Consider the following 17,729-nt stretch of genomic DNA (forward strand, 5'->3'; position numbering starts at 1 on the left):
AGCCTGAGGAACAGAGACATGAAGGGAGCTCTCAGAAGAGTCTTTTGTAGAAAGAAAATTCACTTCTCTCTTTGATGGTAAGGTTGGTATTTCTATACAATTTTATCTAGTAGATATATTAATATTGAAATATTATTTCAAAAAGTTTTGTCACCATGTAAACTTTTGTTAAAATACATAGAACATAATCATTCTATAGGTAAAGTGTAGATGTATAATTGAACTAGGGAAGGAGGTCTTGATGATCTTGTAGCAAGGTCTTCCTCTTTTTCTTCCCTATGGGACCCTCTAAAAGCACATTTTAAGATCAGCTTTTTTAATGATCTTCACACTTTGCATGCTTATGCTAATTTAATGCAGGAGTTTTATTTTTAAGTTATAACTTTGTTTTGATTCTGGTATTATTTTAAAATAATTATACTCTTAGATCAGTCCTAAATAAGATCCATACTTCACAACCTCCCAGCCTCCCCTAAATGTGTCCTATTCACTTTTCCAGGCACATTTTTTACATCATTTTATATCTTAGCTTTTTTTCTCCCTCTGATTTATTTTTGTATCTACCTTATTTTTTTTGACCTTGTTACCAAACTCAAGTTCAGCTCCTCATTGCTCAAGAATCCAATGCTGAGAGACAAGTGTTGGGTAAAAGGAAAGCTTCCTTTATTGAGGAAGTTGGCAATCCTGAGAAGAATGTGAAATCATGTCCCAAAGAACCAACTCCAACTTGCCAAATCTTGCTCAGAGATTATACTGGGAAAAGAAGAAGGGATTACTTGCTGGGACAGGGTTATGGGGTCCATGATCTCTCATGGACAGTTTTCTGATTTGTTGGTGATGAGGTAACCAAGAGTCAATATCATCAACCATCTGGTTCCAACCCATCTGGGGTCATCATATCTGTTAATTCCAAATTCCTAAGACACCCCTCTCCTTCTGACCCCTTTGGTAACCATCAGTTTGTTTTCTGTGTTTACGAGTCTGTTTCTGTTTTATAAATAAGTTCATTTTTATCATATTTTTAGATTCTACATGTAAGTGATATCATATGATATTTGTCTTTCTCTCTCTGACTTATTTCACTTAGAATGATAATCTCTAGGTTCATCCATGTATTTCATTCCTTTTCATGGCCAAGTAATAGTCTATTGTTTGTGTGTGTGTGTGTGTGTGTTTGTATCACATCTTCTTATCTATCCATCTGCTGATGGACATTTAGGTTATTTCCATGTCTTGGCTATTGTAAATAGTGCTGCTGTGAGCATTGTGGAGTATGTATCTTTTAAAATTATAGTTTTCATTTTTTCTAAGTATATGCCCATGAGTGGGACTGCAGGGTTATATGGTAACTCTATTTTCAGTCTTTTAAGGAAACTCCATACTGTTTTCCATAGTGCTGCACCAATTTACATTCCCACCAAGAGTGTAGGAGGGGCGCCTGTTTCTCCACACCCTCTCCAGCATTTATTATTTATAGACTTTTTGATGATGGCCATTCTAACTGCAGTGAGATGATACCTTATTGTAGTTTTGATTTACATTTGAAGAGTCAATTTTGTATAGTAAAATCAATCCAGTTGACAAGTTCATTTTGACAAGCTTTGAAATCTCAAATTTTAACATTGGTTTTCCTCAGATACATTCAATGCAATCAAATCAAATTCTCATGGAATTATTTTTTGGAAACTTATTTTTTGACAAACTTATTTAGATATAGAGAAGTTTGACATATTTCACTGCATAAACATGAAAATCGTAAGAAAAAATAAGAAAGAGAAATGACAGACTATAACATGTCTATCAGACACAAGATTAAAATTTAGAATATCCAGAGAGCTCCTGCAAATACATTAGAGTAAAATGACAGCTGAACAGAAAAAATTTATAAAGAACATTAAGAGAGAATTCATCAAGAATAAACAATATGAAAAGATGCTCAAGTCAATGTTAACCAGGGAAAAGCAAATGGAAAAAACATGAGGTGGTAATTGAATGACCACATAATTGACAATTTAGGAAAATTTGGAAAACTCAGCAGTGGTCACAGGACTGGAAAAGGTCAGTTTTCATTCCAATCCCAAAGAAAGGCATTGCCAAAGAATGCTCAAACTACTGCACAATTGCCCTCATCTCACACGCTAGTAAAGTAATGCTCAAAATTCTCCAAGCCAGGCTTCAGCAATACATGAACTGTGAACTTCCAGATGTTCAAGATGGTTTTAGAAAAGGCAGAGGAACCAGAGATCAAATTGCCAACATATACTGGATCATTGAAAAAGCAAGAGAGTTCCAGAAAAACATCTACTTCTGCTTTATTGACTATGCCAGTCTTTGACTGTGTGGATCACAACAAACTGTGGAAAATTCTGAGAGATGGGAATACCAGACCACCAGACCTGCCTCCTGAGAAACCTGGATGCAGGTCAAGAAGCAACAGTTAGAACTGGGCATGGAACAACAGACTGGTTCCCAATCGGGAAAGGAGCACATCAAGGTTATATATTGTCACCATGCTTATTTAACTTATATGCAGAGTACATCATGAGAAGCTGGACTGGATGAAGCACAAACTGGAATCAAGATTGCTGGGAGAAATACCAATAACCTCAGATATGCAGATGACACCACATTTAATGGCAGAAAGTGAAGAAGAACTGAAGAGCCTCTTGATGAAAGTGAAAGAAGAGAGTGAAAAAGTTGGTTAAAACTTAACATTCAGAAAACTAAGATCATGGCATCTGGTCCCATCACTTCTTGGCAAATGGATGAGGAAACAGTGGAAACAGTGTCTGATTTTATTTTGGGGGACTCCAAAATCTCTGCAGATGGTGACTGCAGCCATGAAATTAAAAGATGCTTGCTTCTTGGAAGAAAAGCTATAATCAACCTAGACAGCATATTAAAAAAGCAGGGACATTACTTTGCCAACAAAGGTCCATCTAGTCAAAGCTATGGTTTTTCTGGTAGTCATGTATGGATGTGAGAGCTGGACTATAAAGAAAGCTGAGCACTGAAAAATTGATGCTTTTGAACTGTGGTATTGGAGAAGATTCTTGAGAGTCCTTTCGATAGCAAGGAGATCCAACCTAAAGGAAATCAGTCCTGAATATTCACTGGAAGGACTAATGATGAAGCTGAAACTCCAATACTTTGGCCACCTGATGGGAAGAACAGACTCATTTGAAAAGACCCCAATGCTGGGAAAGATTGAAGGCAGGAGGAGAAAGGGGTGACAGGATGAGATGGTTGGATGGCATCACCGACTCAATGGACATGAGTCTGAGTAAACTCCAGGAGTTGGTGATGGACAGGGAAGTCTGGCGTGCTGCAGTCCATGGGATCACAGAGTCTGATACGACTGAGCCACTGAACTGAACTGATAATTGACAAATTTATAAATGATTAACCTTCTATGATAAGAACAAGGATACAGGAATAAGAGCACACACATACGTATATTCCAATTTTCTTGATGTATAGTTTACATACAAGACAATATACCCATGTAAAATGTACAGCTCAATGAACTTTGAAAATTATAAGCATTCATATAGCCTCTATCCCAATCCAAAGCTGTAGTAATTCCACTACTTCAAAATTTGCTGTGACCCTTTGAAATCAAAATCCCATCCCTGACCACCAATCTGATTTCTATTTATTTGATCTCTATAGTTATAGATTAGGCTTGCCTGATTTTGAAGTTCATACAAATGGAATCATTTATATGTACTCTTTTGTATCTGGTATATTTAGCACTACACAATGTTTTGTAGATTTAGCTATATAATTCCATGCCTTGGTAGTTTCTTTTTATTATGGAATAGTATTCCATTGTTTAAATATGGCACAGTTCATTCATTCATTCACCTTTTGATGGACATTTTCATTGTACCCAGTTTTTGAATTGTTGGAGAACACTGTCCCTTTCCCCACTGAATTACCAGGTCACCTGTGTATGAAGTCAGTTGACTTCATATGGGTAAATCTATTTCTGGACTCTCTTCTCTTCTGTTGATCTAGGTACCTTTTACTTATCTGTCTACTCACATATTCACATCATTTTATCTCTTACCTCATTTTTCCGTAATTTATTCTCCTATCTATAGCATCTCTTCTAACCTGAACTGATTCCAAATGGAACTTTTTATCTTCTTTATTATAGCAATGCATTTTGGTCTGTTTAATGTCATTTGCCTTAAATTCAACTTGCTGTTAAAAGATAAACCATGCTGTTTGCATTTGTTATCATAACATACTTTTCTTATTTTATTGGCAGTAAAGTTAAACAGAATTCTTCCCATAATACTATTTCAATATTATGGCTCTTTAATTTTTGAGCTGTTTATTTTAATTAATTCCTTGATTGGTTGGATTACATACTCTAGTTATTTTAGAAGTTTAAAAATGGTCCATGAATGCTATTTTATTGAATTTTCACGTATTTCAGATTTTCCTTTTGTATGTATGCTTATATCTGAAGGACAAATTGGTTAGGTATAGGATTTGGGGGACATTGTTTTCCCATTTTTCAAAATTTCTTACCTCAAGAAATCTGGGGTAAGGCTGACTACGCCTTTTCTCTCCACCCTTCATATGACCATCTTCTTCCTCGTTGAAGCTCACGGGATTATTTCTCTAAACTTAAATTTCATCAGATTGTTTTTGTATTAGGTGACTTTTGCTACAGATTTTTTTCATAACACAAGTCCCTTTTGATTTGTAAGTCTGCCTCTTTCTTCATTTCAAGAGTCTTTTACTATTGCATCTCGGAGCATTATTGTTGTTCCTTTTCGCCTCCTCTACTTTAGTAAGATCAATCTTTTTTTTTTTTGGTGGCAACAGAATTGAAACGCATACAATGTAGGCAGAAATGGTGACTTTTATTTTCTACAAATTATGAAAAAACCAATTTGCAATATTGTGGTTCTATAAATATTATCATGACAGAAGCAGGATATATTGTTGAACTCATGGATTTAAAACATGAAACACAATGTCATTTGTTTATATTTATATCACATGCCAATCTCTCTTCCTTTCCTCCCTGTATTGATTATTCTCTATTTCTTTCTTCTTTCCTTTCTCATTTTTCATATATTATGGTGCTTGAAATAATTTTCAAGCATCAAGACATTTAACCACAGAATTCAGCATTCAGGAGCTCCTAGAAACAAGAACAGTCTCATATATGACTGTAATACTATGATCACATCTAAGAAATTTAACATTAATACATATATATTTAATATATAATCTGTATACAAATTCCCCCAATGATAAAGGCTTGTTCTTTGAGATTTGTTAACATAATTAATTGTATTAATTATACACCATTTTTTGTTTTAGTCCCAAAGTCATGTCCAACTCTTTTGTGACCCCATGAAAGGACCCTCAGGCTCCTTTGTCCATGGAATTTCTCAGGCAAGAATACTGCAGAGGGTTTCCATTCCCTTCTCCAGAGCATCTTCCCAACCCAGAGATCAAATCCATGTCTCCTGTCCTGCAGGCAGACACTTTACCGCTGAGCCACTGGGCAAGCCCACTTAAATACCATAACATCCACTCATTTAAAGTATAAAATTAAATATTTTTTGTATATTCAGAGTTGTGCAACTATCACCACAATTTTAGAAATTTTTATTACCCCCAAAGAAATCCCATGCCCACTAACAATCACTACCCATTTTCCCTTAGCAATTGCCAGTCTCCTTTATTTCTCTATGGATTTGCCTATTCTGATATTTCACGTGAATAGAATTATACAATGTGACTTTTGTGACTGGCATAATGTTTCCAAGGTTCATCCATCTTGTAGTGTTTATCAGTACTTCATTTATTTTTTATTGCTGAATAATATCCCATTGTATGGATACACCACATTTATTTACCTAGCTAACAATGAATGCTTGTTTCCACTTGGGGGCTATTGTGAATAGTGCCAGTATGACCATTCATATACATATATTTGTATTTCAATATTTTTCAGGTATATACCCAGGAATGGAATGTCTGGATCATTCAGTAATTCTATATATGACTTTTTGAGGAATTTCCAAATTATATCACTCACATTTATCCTCTCCCGGTGACCCCCATCCTCTGCTCTCCTTCAAACCCACGCACTGTATTTCAGCCACAATGAAACTTACTTTGTCAGAAGCTCCAGGTTCTCTCACCCCTGGGTTTTTCCATTTACCATTTTCTCTCTCTGGATACTTTCATCTCCTTTTCCTGGAAGACTCCTCAGCTACCACTTAAACTTCATTTTTAAAAAATGTCTTCTCTGACCCACTGGTTAAGGTTAGGCGCCTTGCTATATACCCTTATCACATCCTGTATCCCCCCATGATAACATTTGTAACACTCAATAGTGGCTTGTTTTGTTGTGATGTCTGCCAGCTAGACAAAAAGCTTCCAGAGGGCAGGGACTATGTCTTCCTTGACCACTGTTTTCCCTGTATCACATGGCTCAGTGTTTGGTGGATGGCAGTTACCCAGAAAATATTTCTTGAAGGAATGCATTAATGATTTAATAGATTATTTCTTGGGTGAATCTGTCTACACATGACTTGCACTCATGGAGCTTAAAGTCCACTGGAGGAGAGAAGACTGGTATATTTGGAAGCAATCTTTGGATGACATAAAATAATGGTGATGAAATGCTACAGTACTTGACTCTGATACCTGTTGTAGGAGCCCAGAAGATAGAGAAGGTAGATATTGTGAACTGTGATGATCAAGGAATGCTTCCTTGAGAAGCTCAGACTTGGGGTGAACGCAAAATTCTGTCCCTAGACATGACTTACTCAGCAATGTGGCTTAGAACTATGGCTCAGTAAGGAGGATCAAGTACTAGGTTTGTTATTAATGAGTTTCTTTGGGACCCAGGGATCCCAGGGGTCAGGGCATCATAGGAGAGAGGACTCAGAAGACAGTGGCAGAGACTCTGGCTGGAAATGTACGACACAGAAGTAGCAGACAGGAAGCAGGCTCTGGAGCCACACTCAGACAAGCTGGATAAGCTGGAAGTGATTCTAAAATCTCCTTTAACAGGTAACAGGACACCCTAATTCTATAGTATAGCTCCTGCTGGATGATTCAGAAGTCATCATTCTCATTGTTTTCCATCCTCAATAGTGATTCCCATCTCCAAATGTAGTTGAGAATCACCAAAGCTGTTATTGGGAACTAATAAGCTATATATTTGGAGAGTATGTTATACTTTGCATACAACCATCACTCTAAACCCACAATTCTTGAAGGTGTATAAGACTCACCGATGGTGGAGCATAAGGTTGGAAAAGTTCAGCAATTTGCCAAGATCGACTGCTGATGTTTTTCGCTGTTTAGTCTCTAAGTTGTGTCTGACTCTTTTGTGACCCCATGAACTGTAGGCTCCTCTGTCCATGGGATTTACCAGGCAAGAATACTGGCGTGGGTTGCCATTTCCTTCTCCAGGGGATCTTCCTGACCCAGGGATCAAACCTTCATCTCTTGCTTGGCAGGAGGATTCTTTACCACTGAGCCACCTGGGTCATTAAATGATGGAATCTGACTCCTCTGGGCTCCGGAATATTTTGCTTGTGGGTGAGCTAAACAGAAAGAGACCGTCTTGGTAGCCCCTTTCTGTGAAGCCAGTCTTCCTCACCCTCCATCAAACTGCCCTGATATTAATATCTTTAACTCGGGATAATGAGAGGAAATCCACACTATCTGGGCTACGGGATGTACCCTGTTCTTTGGGTCCACTGAGCAGCCTCCCATTCTTCCTCTGTCCCAAACTCAAGGCAATCTCTTTCTGGTTTGCTGGGACAAAACTTTACTTCATCTCCTGATTCTGGCCAAATCATTTTTTCTTTACCAGAAAATTCCGTTCTCATTCTGGGGCTCAGGCTTTTGGAAATAAAAGCCAGGAAAAGGTGTGGACTCTTTCTGCTTTCCTCCCACACCTCTATCCTGAGGCAATGAATACAGACCTGACTACCTACCTGAATGGGGGGAAGTGAATGTGAGATGCAAGGAAATAAATCTTTCAAAGATCAATGTCTCACAATTATTCCAGACACAATTTTTGAGATAGTTGCAGCCTGAGAGAGTTCAAGGATCATTTAATTACCCCCTCCTTGAATTGGTTGATTTGCCTCTCATTTTTTCTGGTTCTGCTGCTTTTGTTCGTGTCCACCAAGGTTAGTCTTTTGTTTCCCCTCCTGCTCTGTTCTCTGACCAAAAGGAAAAGGTGGTTGTATTTATGGGTACTCTGAAGTTGACTGCAAGTATGTCTCTTTAATATTCAGATGTATGAATAAAAACATTTCCCGAATTCCCTGGCTGTCCAGTGGTTAGGACTCTATGCTTTCACTGCCTAGGGCCAGGGTTTGATTCCTGGTCAGGGAACTAAGATCCCACAAGCTGCCCAGCACTGCCAAAATGCAACTACAACAAAACCCCACACATTTCCCACTCCCTCTTGCAGAATAATTTACTCTCAGAACTCATTCTTCCTGTGCTCTCTTCTATAAGACTTTTTCTCAATAATATATATTCATCTGCAACGTGTAACCAGTTCTGGAAACCCTCCTGGCTAAAAGTTAAGCTCTGAAGTTAGACTATTGGATTTAAGTCCCAGATCTGTTGCTTAATAGGTATGTGACCTTGGGCAAGTTATTTATTTTCTATCTAAAAAATGAAGATAGTAGTACCTATCTCATGGGCTTCCTTGGTAGCTCAGATGGTCAAGAATCTGCTTTCAATGCAGGAGACCCAGGTTTGAACCCTGGTCAGGAAGATTTCCTGGAGAAGGGAATGGCAACCACTACAGTATTCTTGCCTGGAGAATTACATGGACAGAGTAGCCTGGTGGGCTACCATGGAGTTGCAAAGAGTTGGACATGACCGAGCTCCTAACACACACACACACACAGTACCTATCTAATATGGTTGCTGTGGAGAGTAAATGAGTCAGTGCATATTATGTTTTTATCCCAGTGTTTAGCAAGAGCAAGCACTGAGACATGTTTTCATGCTCTTGTTACCACTGTCATCAGTCATCATCACCATCATTATCACCATCGTCATCACTACCACAAGCACCATCATCTTACTCACCGTCAGCATCATTCCTGAGTGGTAAGGATGGTGACTAATTTTCTGGCTGATATTATACTGTTTGTATCCCTAAGTGAGAGGCATACAGATTTAGACTACTTCTTGTCTACTTTCAGATCATGCTGCTCTGACCCCATCCACGGCTCTGTTATGGAACATTCACAGAGAATTTTGGAATTTGATTGAATTTGACCCCTAATTTCATATGCATTTGTTGTTTCCTTTACATAAATATTTATTTACATACTTGGGAGATTTCAAATAAAGTAGTAAACAACTGCTATGACTTATGGGCATTTAATGAAAATATTTTTGAAAGTTCTGCTATATATATATATATATATATATATAGGCTTATACTTTCATACAGATTTTTCTTAATTTTCAAAAGGTAAAACAAAAGCAGCAGGAAAATGGGAAACCAAACAGTCGTCTCAGAATTCCTCCTCCTGGGCCTGCCCATTAGACCTGATCAGCAAGACCTGTTCTACACTCTCTTCCTGGCCATGTACGTTACCACCGTCCTGGGGAACCTTCTCATCCTCGTCCTCATTTGCCTGGACCCCCACCTCCACACACCCATGTATTTGCTTCTCAGTAACCTGTCTTTCTCTGACCTCTGTTTCTCCTCTGTCACAATGCCCAAATTGCTACAGGACATGCGGAGCCACATCTCGTCCATCTCTTATGCTGGCTGCCTGACACAAATGTACTTCTTCCTGCTTTTTGCAGACCTGGAGAGCTTCCTCCTTGTGGCCATGGCCTATGACCGCTACGTGGCCATCTGCTTCCCCCTGCACTACACCGCCATCCTGAGCCCCAGGCTCTGTCTCTCCCTGCTGGTGCTGTCCTGGGTGCTGACCATCTGTGTTTCTTTGTTGCACACGCTGCTCATGGCTCGGCTGTCTTTCTGTGCTGATAACGTGATCCCCCACTTCTTCTGTGATATGTCAGCTCTGCTAAAGTTGGCCTGCTCTGACACTCAGATAAATGAAATGGTGATTTTTATCTTGGGAGGGCTTGTCATTATTGTTCCATTCCTGTTGATATTTTCATCCTATGCACAGATCGCGTCCTCCATCCTCAAGGTCCGCTCTGCCAGGGGTATCCGCAAAGCTTTCTCCACCTGTGGCTCCCACCTCTCCGTGGTGTCTCTCTTCTATGGGACAATCATTGGCCTCTATCTTTGCCCTTCATCTAACAACTCTACTGTTAAAGAGACTGTCATGGCTGTGATGTACACTGTGGTGACCCCCATGCTGAACCCCTTCATCTACAGCCTGAGGAATCAAGACATAAAGGGAGCCCTGAGAAGAGTCTTTTCAAAATGGACAATTAGCTTTTTTTTCAATCAGTGACTTTAAAGATTAAGGGATGTTTTCAAACAGTAGGTGTAATACTGACAGTGAGTAGTATTCTAAACAGCCTAGGTAGCACCCAAGCTGAGTGCTGCTGGTGCAGCCTGCATAGCACCCCCAAGAAGAGTTTCCCCCAAATGTCATTAGAGGCAGGTTACATTGTGTCTCTTGGGTTTATCACTGAATCTTGATTGTGATGCACCACGATGTGTAGTGGACACTCAATGACTACTATTCAATTTTGAATAAATACCACTGTATTTTGGTGTTTATTGCACTCAAGGAATGTATTGTTGTTGTTTAGTTGTTAAGCTGTGTCCAACTCTTTGCAAGCCTGTGGACTGTAGCCCACCAGGCTCCTCTGTCCAGTATAGTAGTTCCTAATTCTCTAAGAAGCAAATCCAAATTTCTCAAACACTTCTGTACTTTGCTTCTGCCAAACATGTCTACTCCATGAAAAATATCTTCCAATTTATTATGTATTACTCTTGTAACTTTATTCTCCAGGAGCATCATTTTTCCCCTTGCTAATCTATTCAGTTTTAAATTTTATTTTCAGGTGTTGATTGATTCATCCATTTAATGACCACATTCTAAAATTATCTCTGTTTCCTTTAACTGTACCAATCATTTGTCACTTAATGGCAAGTTAATTACTTCTGATGTGTGCTGTGCTAAGTCACTTCAGTTGTGTCCTACACTTTGCAACACCAGGGACTGTAGCCCTCTAGGCTTCTCTGTCCAAAGGATTCTTGGGGCAAAAATACTGGAGTGGATCTTGCAACCATGCCCTTCTCCAGGGGATCTTCCCAACCCAGGGACCAAACCTGAGTCTCTCAAGTCTCCTGCATTGGCAGGCGGGTTCTTTACCACTAGTGCCACCTGGGAAGACCTACTTCTTTTGGTACTATCTATATTTTTATTTTATTTTAATTAAAAAACATTTAGAGTCTTTATTGAATTTGTTTCAGTGTTGCTTCTTTTATTTATTTATTTATTTATTTATTTATTTTTTCTGGCCATGAGTCATGTGGGATGTTAGCTCCCTGACCAGGAATTGAACTCCCTGCATTGGAAGGCGAAGTCTTAACCATTGGACTGTCAGGGAAGTCCAAGGTAGTATCTATGTTTTTGATGAGAATTCGCCTTTTGAATTAAAATTATATGGATTGAATCACAGAGTTCTGTTATGAATTCTTTAATTTATAGACATTAAAATGGTGGCTTACCTATTGTCCAAGGTAACACAAATAGAGGCTGAAAGACTAAAGTCTATTTATGACTCTGAGGTAGATATTTTCCTCTGGAATATTATGGCTGAAATTATCTGGTGCTTTCTTTGTTTACTTCTTTTCTTATCAAGTATATTACAAGTGTCTTGATCTCGAAGACAGGTGCCCTCTACTCTCTATGGTGCCTAACTCAGTGCCTTGAATCTGCTAGATATAGAGAATAAATATCTATTGATTTGATTTGAATGCATTGATGTGTTTCTTGAAAAGAATTTGTCTTAAAAGATCTCACCTTTAAAAAAGTCTTCCTAATAATGCCAACTTTTACTTCATTTCTTCTTAAAAGTTTTTATTGATTTTGAAATAATACATTCTCACCAAGAAATAGCCAAACAACAAAGAAATAAGTAATAAAGTGGAATATGTGGGTCCTCCATTGTTCTTTACCCCCTCCATGATGGCAGTTAAAAGCTGGGGCATACTTTTCCAGTTATTTTCTGTATTTATATATTATCAATATTTATATATTATAAATAATAGGACTAAATTGTAGCTGCCATTTTCTCATTATCACTTAAAGTATATTCTGAATTCATCATTTCACGTAAGGACATGTAACTCTTCTAGAAGCTATGTAATGTTTTGTTAAATGGATGTTATTTACCATAATTTATTTAAATAATCTATTCTTGGACATTTGGGTTGTTTTCAGTTTTTTATTATTTTGAATAATGCTTCAATTTTATTTACTGGTTCACATGCTTTTTGTGGACTTATGCTGTGTTTCTTTGGGCATATTTTCAGAAATGGTATACTCAGTCACAGGAATATGGACATTTTTAATTGGATAGAAACTGTCAAATCATCTCCAAGGAATTCTTCTCAAGTAAAGCCTCTTGATGAAAGTGAAAGAGGAGAGCGAAAAAGTTGGCTTAAAGCTCAACATTCAGAAAACGAAGATCATGGCATCCGGTCCCATCACTTCATGGGAAATAGATGGGGAAACAGTGGAAACAGTGTCAGACTTTATTTTTTGGGGCTCCAAAATCACTGCAGATGGTGACTGCAGCCATGAAATTAAAAGATGCTTACTCCTTGGAAAGAAAGTTATGACCAACCTAGACAGCATATTAAAAAGCAGAAACATTACATTGCCAACAAAGATCCGTCCAGTCAAGGCTGTGGTTTTTCCACTGGTCATGTATGGATGTGAGAGTTGGACTGTGAAGAAAGCTGAGCGCCGAAGAACTGATGCTTTTGAACTGTGGTGTTGGAGAAGACTCTTGAGAGTCCCTTGGACTGCAAGGAGATCCAACCAGTCCATTCTGAAGGAGATCAGCCCTGGGATTTCTTTGGAAGGAATGATGCTAAAGCTGAAACTCCAGTACTTTGGCCACATCATGTGAAGAGTTGACTCACTGGAAAAGACTCTGATGCTGGGAGGGATTGGGGGCAGGAGAAGAAGGGGCCGACAGAGGATGAGATGGCTGGATGGCATCACTGACTCGATGGACATGAATCTGAGTGAACTCTGGGAATTAGTGATGGACAGGGAGGCCTGGCGTGCTGCGATTCATGGGGTCACAAAGAGTCAGACACGACTGAGCGACTGAACTGAACTGAACTGAAACGAAACTCCTTCCAAATTTAAACGAGAGTGGTCATTTCTTTACAATATTCTCAATGCTGAGCATTTTGCCTTCAGAGTATTTGTTGTTGTTGTTCAGTCGCTCTGACTCTTTGTGACCCCGTGGACTTACAGTCCATGGAATTCTTCAGGCCAGAATACTGGAGTGGGTAGCCTTTCCCTTCTCCAAGGGATCTTCCCAACCCAGGGATCGAACCCAGGTCTCCCACACTGCAGGCAGATTCTTACCAGCCGAGCCACAAGGGAAGCCCCTCAGAATATTTATATCATTAAATAACTAGATCTTTCCCAAAGTTTCTAGAGAAGGAGTCTGTAGGAACGTGGACTACATTGCAAGGCATTTTAAGAAACCACTTAAAAAGCCTTAGACCTGCTCTGTTTCTCTAATTTCTTCTCCACCCACGGGGTTGCTGCTGGTCACACTCTCCACCCTCTCTCTCTCCCCACAAGATTCATTTCCTCCTCCCCTGCTTGTTCCCCCTTCCATTTCCCCAAAATTTAGAAGTAGACTCTGTTTCAGACATTCAAGCAATACAGAAACGAATTTGGCTTATTGCTGTGTCCCCATCCCCTTGAATAAACACCTTGTCCTGTTGGCTTCAGATCTAATTTTTAATTTAACAAGAAATAAGACATTGCAGGATTAAAAGTTGTTGGGTTTTGGAAAGCTATAAAAAGGAGGGGGAGGGGAGAGTGGCGTTCTTCTGTAATCATTATTATTGAGATGCCAGTGAGTCCAGACCTGCCGTCACACCTCTTGGGGGTGCAGCCCTGCACCGGAGCCCCCTTTTTAGGGCGCCCTTGACTTCTTTATTGCGCAGGCTGTAGATGAAAGGGTTCAGGGTCGGGGTAACCACCGCATAGACCACGCTGGCCAGGCGGTCGTAGCGGGCGGAGTAGGCAGACGACGGCCGGAAGTAGACGGAGAGGATGGAGCCGAAGAAAAGCGACACCACCACCAGGTGGGCCCCGCAGGTGGAGAAGGCGCGGCGCCGGCCCCCTGCCGACCGCACCCCCAGCACCGCGACGAGGATGCGCGCGTAGGACAGGGCCACCAGGAGCAGCGGGGTCAGCACCACGGCCAGGCCCTCGGAGAAGATGGCCGTCTCTGCGGCCAACGTGTCCGAGGTGGCCAAGCTCAGCATCACCGTCATGTCGCAGAAGAAGTGGCGCACGGGGGCGGCGCGCGGGTAGGAGAGCTTGGAGATGAGCAGCGTGTGCAGCAGCGAGTGCAGGTGCGCCACGGCCCAGGACGCACCCACCAGCGCCGCGCAGCGCCCGGGGGTCATGACCGCCGCGTAGTGCAGGGGCCGGCACACGGCCGCCGCGCGGTCGTAGGACATGGCCGCCAGCAGGTAGCTCTCGGTGATGCCCAGAGCCACGAAGAAGTACATCTGGGCAAAGCAGCCCCGGAAGGACACGGCCTGGCCCGGGTGGAGCAGGCCGGCCAGCAGCCTGGGGACCGTGACGGTGGTGAAGCAGACGTCCACGAGGCTCAGGTGACCCAAGAAGTAATACATGGGGGAGCGGAGGGCCGCGTCGGACCTCACCAGCACCACCATGCTCAGGTTGCCCAGGGCATTGACCAGGTAGACGCCAAGGAAGAGGAGGAACAACAGCGGGTGGATGTCTGTGCCGTCCATCAGGCCGAGAAGGAGGAACTCTGGGCTGGAGGTGAGGTTGGCCAGAGCCATGGAGTGGCCGCCACGGTGGGGGCGCTGAGGGGAGAGAGGAGACAGCCCACCGTAAATTCTGGAACCTCTAGGTAGATTTCTGCATGTTTTAAAATATGAACATTTTTTAAAACTTCTGCTTGCTAAAATGGGGTAGGGACCGCACTGCTCATCCGATAATACTAGTTTTATGAAGAAATTTAGTCTCAGAAGGGTGTTCTGGGCACTGGGGTGTCTCAAGCTTGGGAGTAGATCTGACCTGATTTTTAGTCCTGGCTCCATCATTTAGGGCTCTCTGAGCCTCAGTTTCTTCTCTTTTAAGTGAGAAAAATACTAGTTGCTACTCCTACAGTTGTGAGGATGTGCTTAATCACTCAGTCGTGTCCCACTTTTTGTCAGCCCCATGGACTGTAGCCTGCCAGGCTCCTCTGTCCAAAGAATTTTCCAGGCAAGAATACTGAAGTGGCTTGCCATTTCCTTCTCCACAGTTGTGAGGATAGGGTGGATAATAAATCTAAAATACGTGGCACAGTGCCCAGCACATAATAGGCATTAAAGACTGTCATCTATCATGTGTCTATCAAGTATCTATCTATCTAACATCTATCTATCCAGGCCTCATGGCTCAGTGGTAAAGAACCTGCCTGCAAATGCAGAAGATGTGGATTCTGTCCCTGGGTCAGGAAGATCCCTTGGAGAAGGAAATTGGCAAACCACTCTAGTATTCTTGCCTGGGAAATCCCTTGGACAGAGGGGCCTGGTGGACTACATATAGTCCGTGGTGTCAATGAATTAGTGAGTAAACAACAACACAACAACAACAATCTATCTATCTATATCTTCAACGACATCCTCATCATTTGCTTAGTCACACCAGTAGTTAGGGACAGAATTGAGACCCAGTCCATCTGAATACCAATTGAAGTTTTCTCACAAGACATCTTACTATATTTGCCTTTCATGAATTCACCACATATTATTTGGCAGCTTGTGGAGGCTTTAGTTATTTAAGTATGTTTTTCTTAATCTCATCTGAAACCAGCTTCCCTGTAACTTCCACAAGTGGCCCCAGTTTTGGCCGCTGGGGGCCACACACCAAATCTGCTTTCTCTGCAGCTTTTCATATCACGTTCGAAGAAATCTGTTCGAAGTCCACTGAGTCCTCTTTTCTCCAGTCCAAACCCCCATGGTGCCCTAGATCCTTCCTTACAGGACTCCGTGGCCAGGTCTTTTTCCATTCTGGTTACCCTCTACGTTGTCAGTGTTTTTGGACACACTCCTCTAGCTGGAGTTGGGCTGTGTGGCACTAAACAGTTCAGCAGTCCACCTCACGTGAGTTTATCAAGTGCTTGCTTTGGGTCAGGTGTTGTGTTGGTCTCTCAGACTATGAAGGCAGGTCAGTCTTTGTCCTTGACCTCCAGCCATGCACAATGTAAGAAGCAGCACTGACTATGAACAAAGTAGGAATGATTTCCTCTGCTTGGCTGATTCAAGGAAGATTCCAAAGTGAAGAGTTGAACTGGGTTTGGGAGAATGAGTAGGAGATCATCAGACAGAGACTTGGGAATAGGAAGAGAATTTCAGCTAAGGGGGAGAGTGAACATGTGGCTTCTTCCCTGGAAGGCAGAGTGGAGTTGGGAGTAAAATAGAACCATGGTGAGAAGACAGCAGAGGGGTGCTGGGTTTGTCACCTGGAGGGCAGTGTGCCAGGTCTCAGGGCTGTCTGCAGAGTCTGTGGGCTGGTCCACCTCCTGGCCAGAGGTCCCTGATCTTAGGGACAGATACACCATTACCCATCTCTGCCCAGAGACTTCAGCTTGTGGGCTGGAACAGCAGCCTTAGAGAGAGAGAAAGAGAGAGAAAGCCAGACCTGTAAGGGCCCCAGGAATTCCTGGGCATGCTGTTTCCACCCAGCTCTGCTGCCCTGCCAAGCCTCCCCATTGCCCACTGGATATGGTGTGAACCACTCAGCCTGGCACCCAAAGCCTTCCAGCCTGACTCCCAGGATTCCTCTCCAACCTCAGCTCTGGCTGCTTCCACATTATTCCCTTTCCCAACCCCAGCCAGGATGATCTTCTCACTGTCTCTCTCTCTCTTTTTTTTTTTTTTACAAAATTTATTTGCCACTTCCATCATTTAAAAAAATTATTTATTTTTGGCTGTGCTGGGTCTTTGTAGCTGCATGGATTTTTCTCTGGTTGTGGCGGTGCACGGGCTTCTCATTGTGGTGGCTTCTCTGGTTGTGGAGCACAGGCTCAATACTTGTGGCCCAGGGGTTAGTTGCCCCACAGCACGTCGGATCTTCCCCAGTTAGGGATCGAACCTGTGGCTCCTGCACGGGCAGGCGGACTCTTTACCACTGAGCCACCAGGGGAGCCCTCATCGCTGTCTCTTCCTTACACCTTCTCGTGTGCCTTTCCTGCACATGGCTCCCTACCTGCAGCGCTCTTCCTACCCCATCCCAATACCCAGCCCCAGCTTCACCTCCTCCAGGAAGCCCTGCTTCCTTTCTTTTTTTTTTTTAATATATATATGCATTTATTTCTTTTTGAAGTATAATTGCTTTACTATGTTTTAATTTCTGCTGTACAACAATGTGAATCAGCTATATATATACATATATCTCCTCCCTCTTGGGCCTGCCTCCCACCACCCCCATCCCACCCCTCCAGGCCATCACAGAGCGCCAAGCTGAGCTCCCTGTGCTGTAGGG

At 41.8% G+C, this 17,729-nt stretch overlaps 2 protein-coding genes across 2 annotated transcripts; one reads left to right on the forward strand and one right to left on the reverse strand.

Moving 5' to 3' along the window:
• Window positions 1-9,517: 9,517 nt before the first annotated feature.
• On the forward strand, window positions 9,518-10,463 carry LOC120866186 (olfactory receptor-like protein DTMT). The gene has a single exon (XM_040243747.1). The coding sequence runs from the start codon at window positions 9,519-9,521 to the stop codon at window positions 10,461-10,463; it is 945 nt and encodes a 314-aa protein (XP_040099681.1). The 5' UTR covers window position 9,518.
• Window positions 10,464-14,059: 3,596 nt separating this feature from the next.
• LOC120866653 (olfactory receptor 1L6-like) lies at window positions 14,060-15,037 on the reverse strand. Its single transcript, XM_040244447.1, has one exon. It carries the CDS (start codon window positions 15,035-15,037, stop codon window positions 14,060-14,062), a length of 978 nt encoding a protein of 325 aa, XP_040100381.1.
• Window positions 15,038-17,729: the final 2,692 nt, after the last annotated feature.

This window comes from Oryx dammah, unplaced genomic scaffold (assembly GCF_014754425.2).
Source record: "Oryx dammah isolate SB20612 unplaced genomic scaffold, SCBI_Odam_1.1 HiC_scaffold_8, whole genome shotgun sequence".
In the NCBI taxonomy this organism is placed as follows: Eukaryota; Metazoa; Chordata; class Mammalia; order Artiodactyla; family Bovidae; genus Oryx; species Oryx dammah.

What these genes read in the sequence shown, in the direction of transcription:
- LOC120866186 (XM_040243747.1), top strand. Translation starts at nt 9,519, where the DNA reads ATGGGAAACCAAACAGTCGTCTCAGAATTCCTCCTCCTGGGCCTGCCC.
- LOC120866653 (XM_040244447.1), bottom strand. Translation starts at nt 15,037, where the DNA reads ATGGCTCTGGCCAACCTCACCTCCAGCCCAGAGTTCCTCCTTCTCGGC.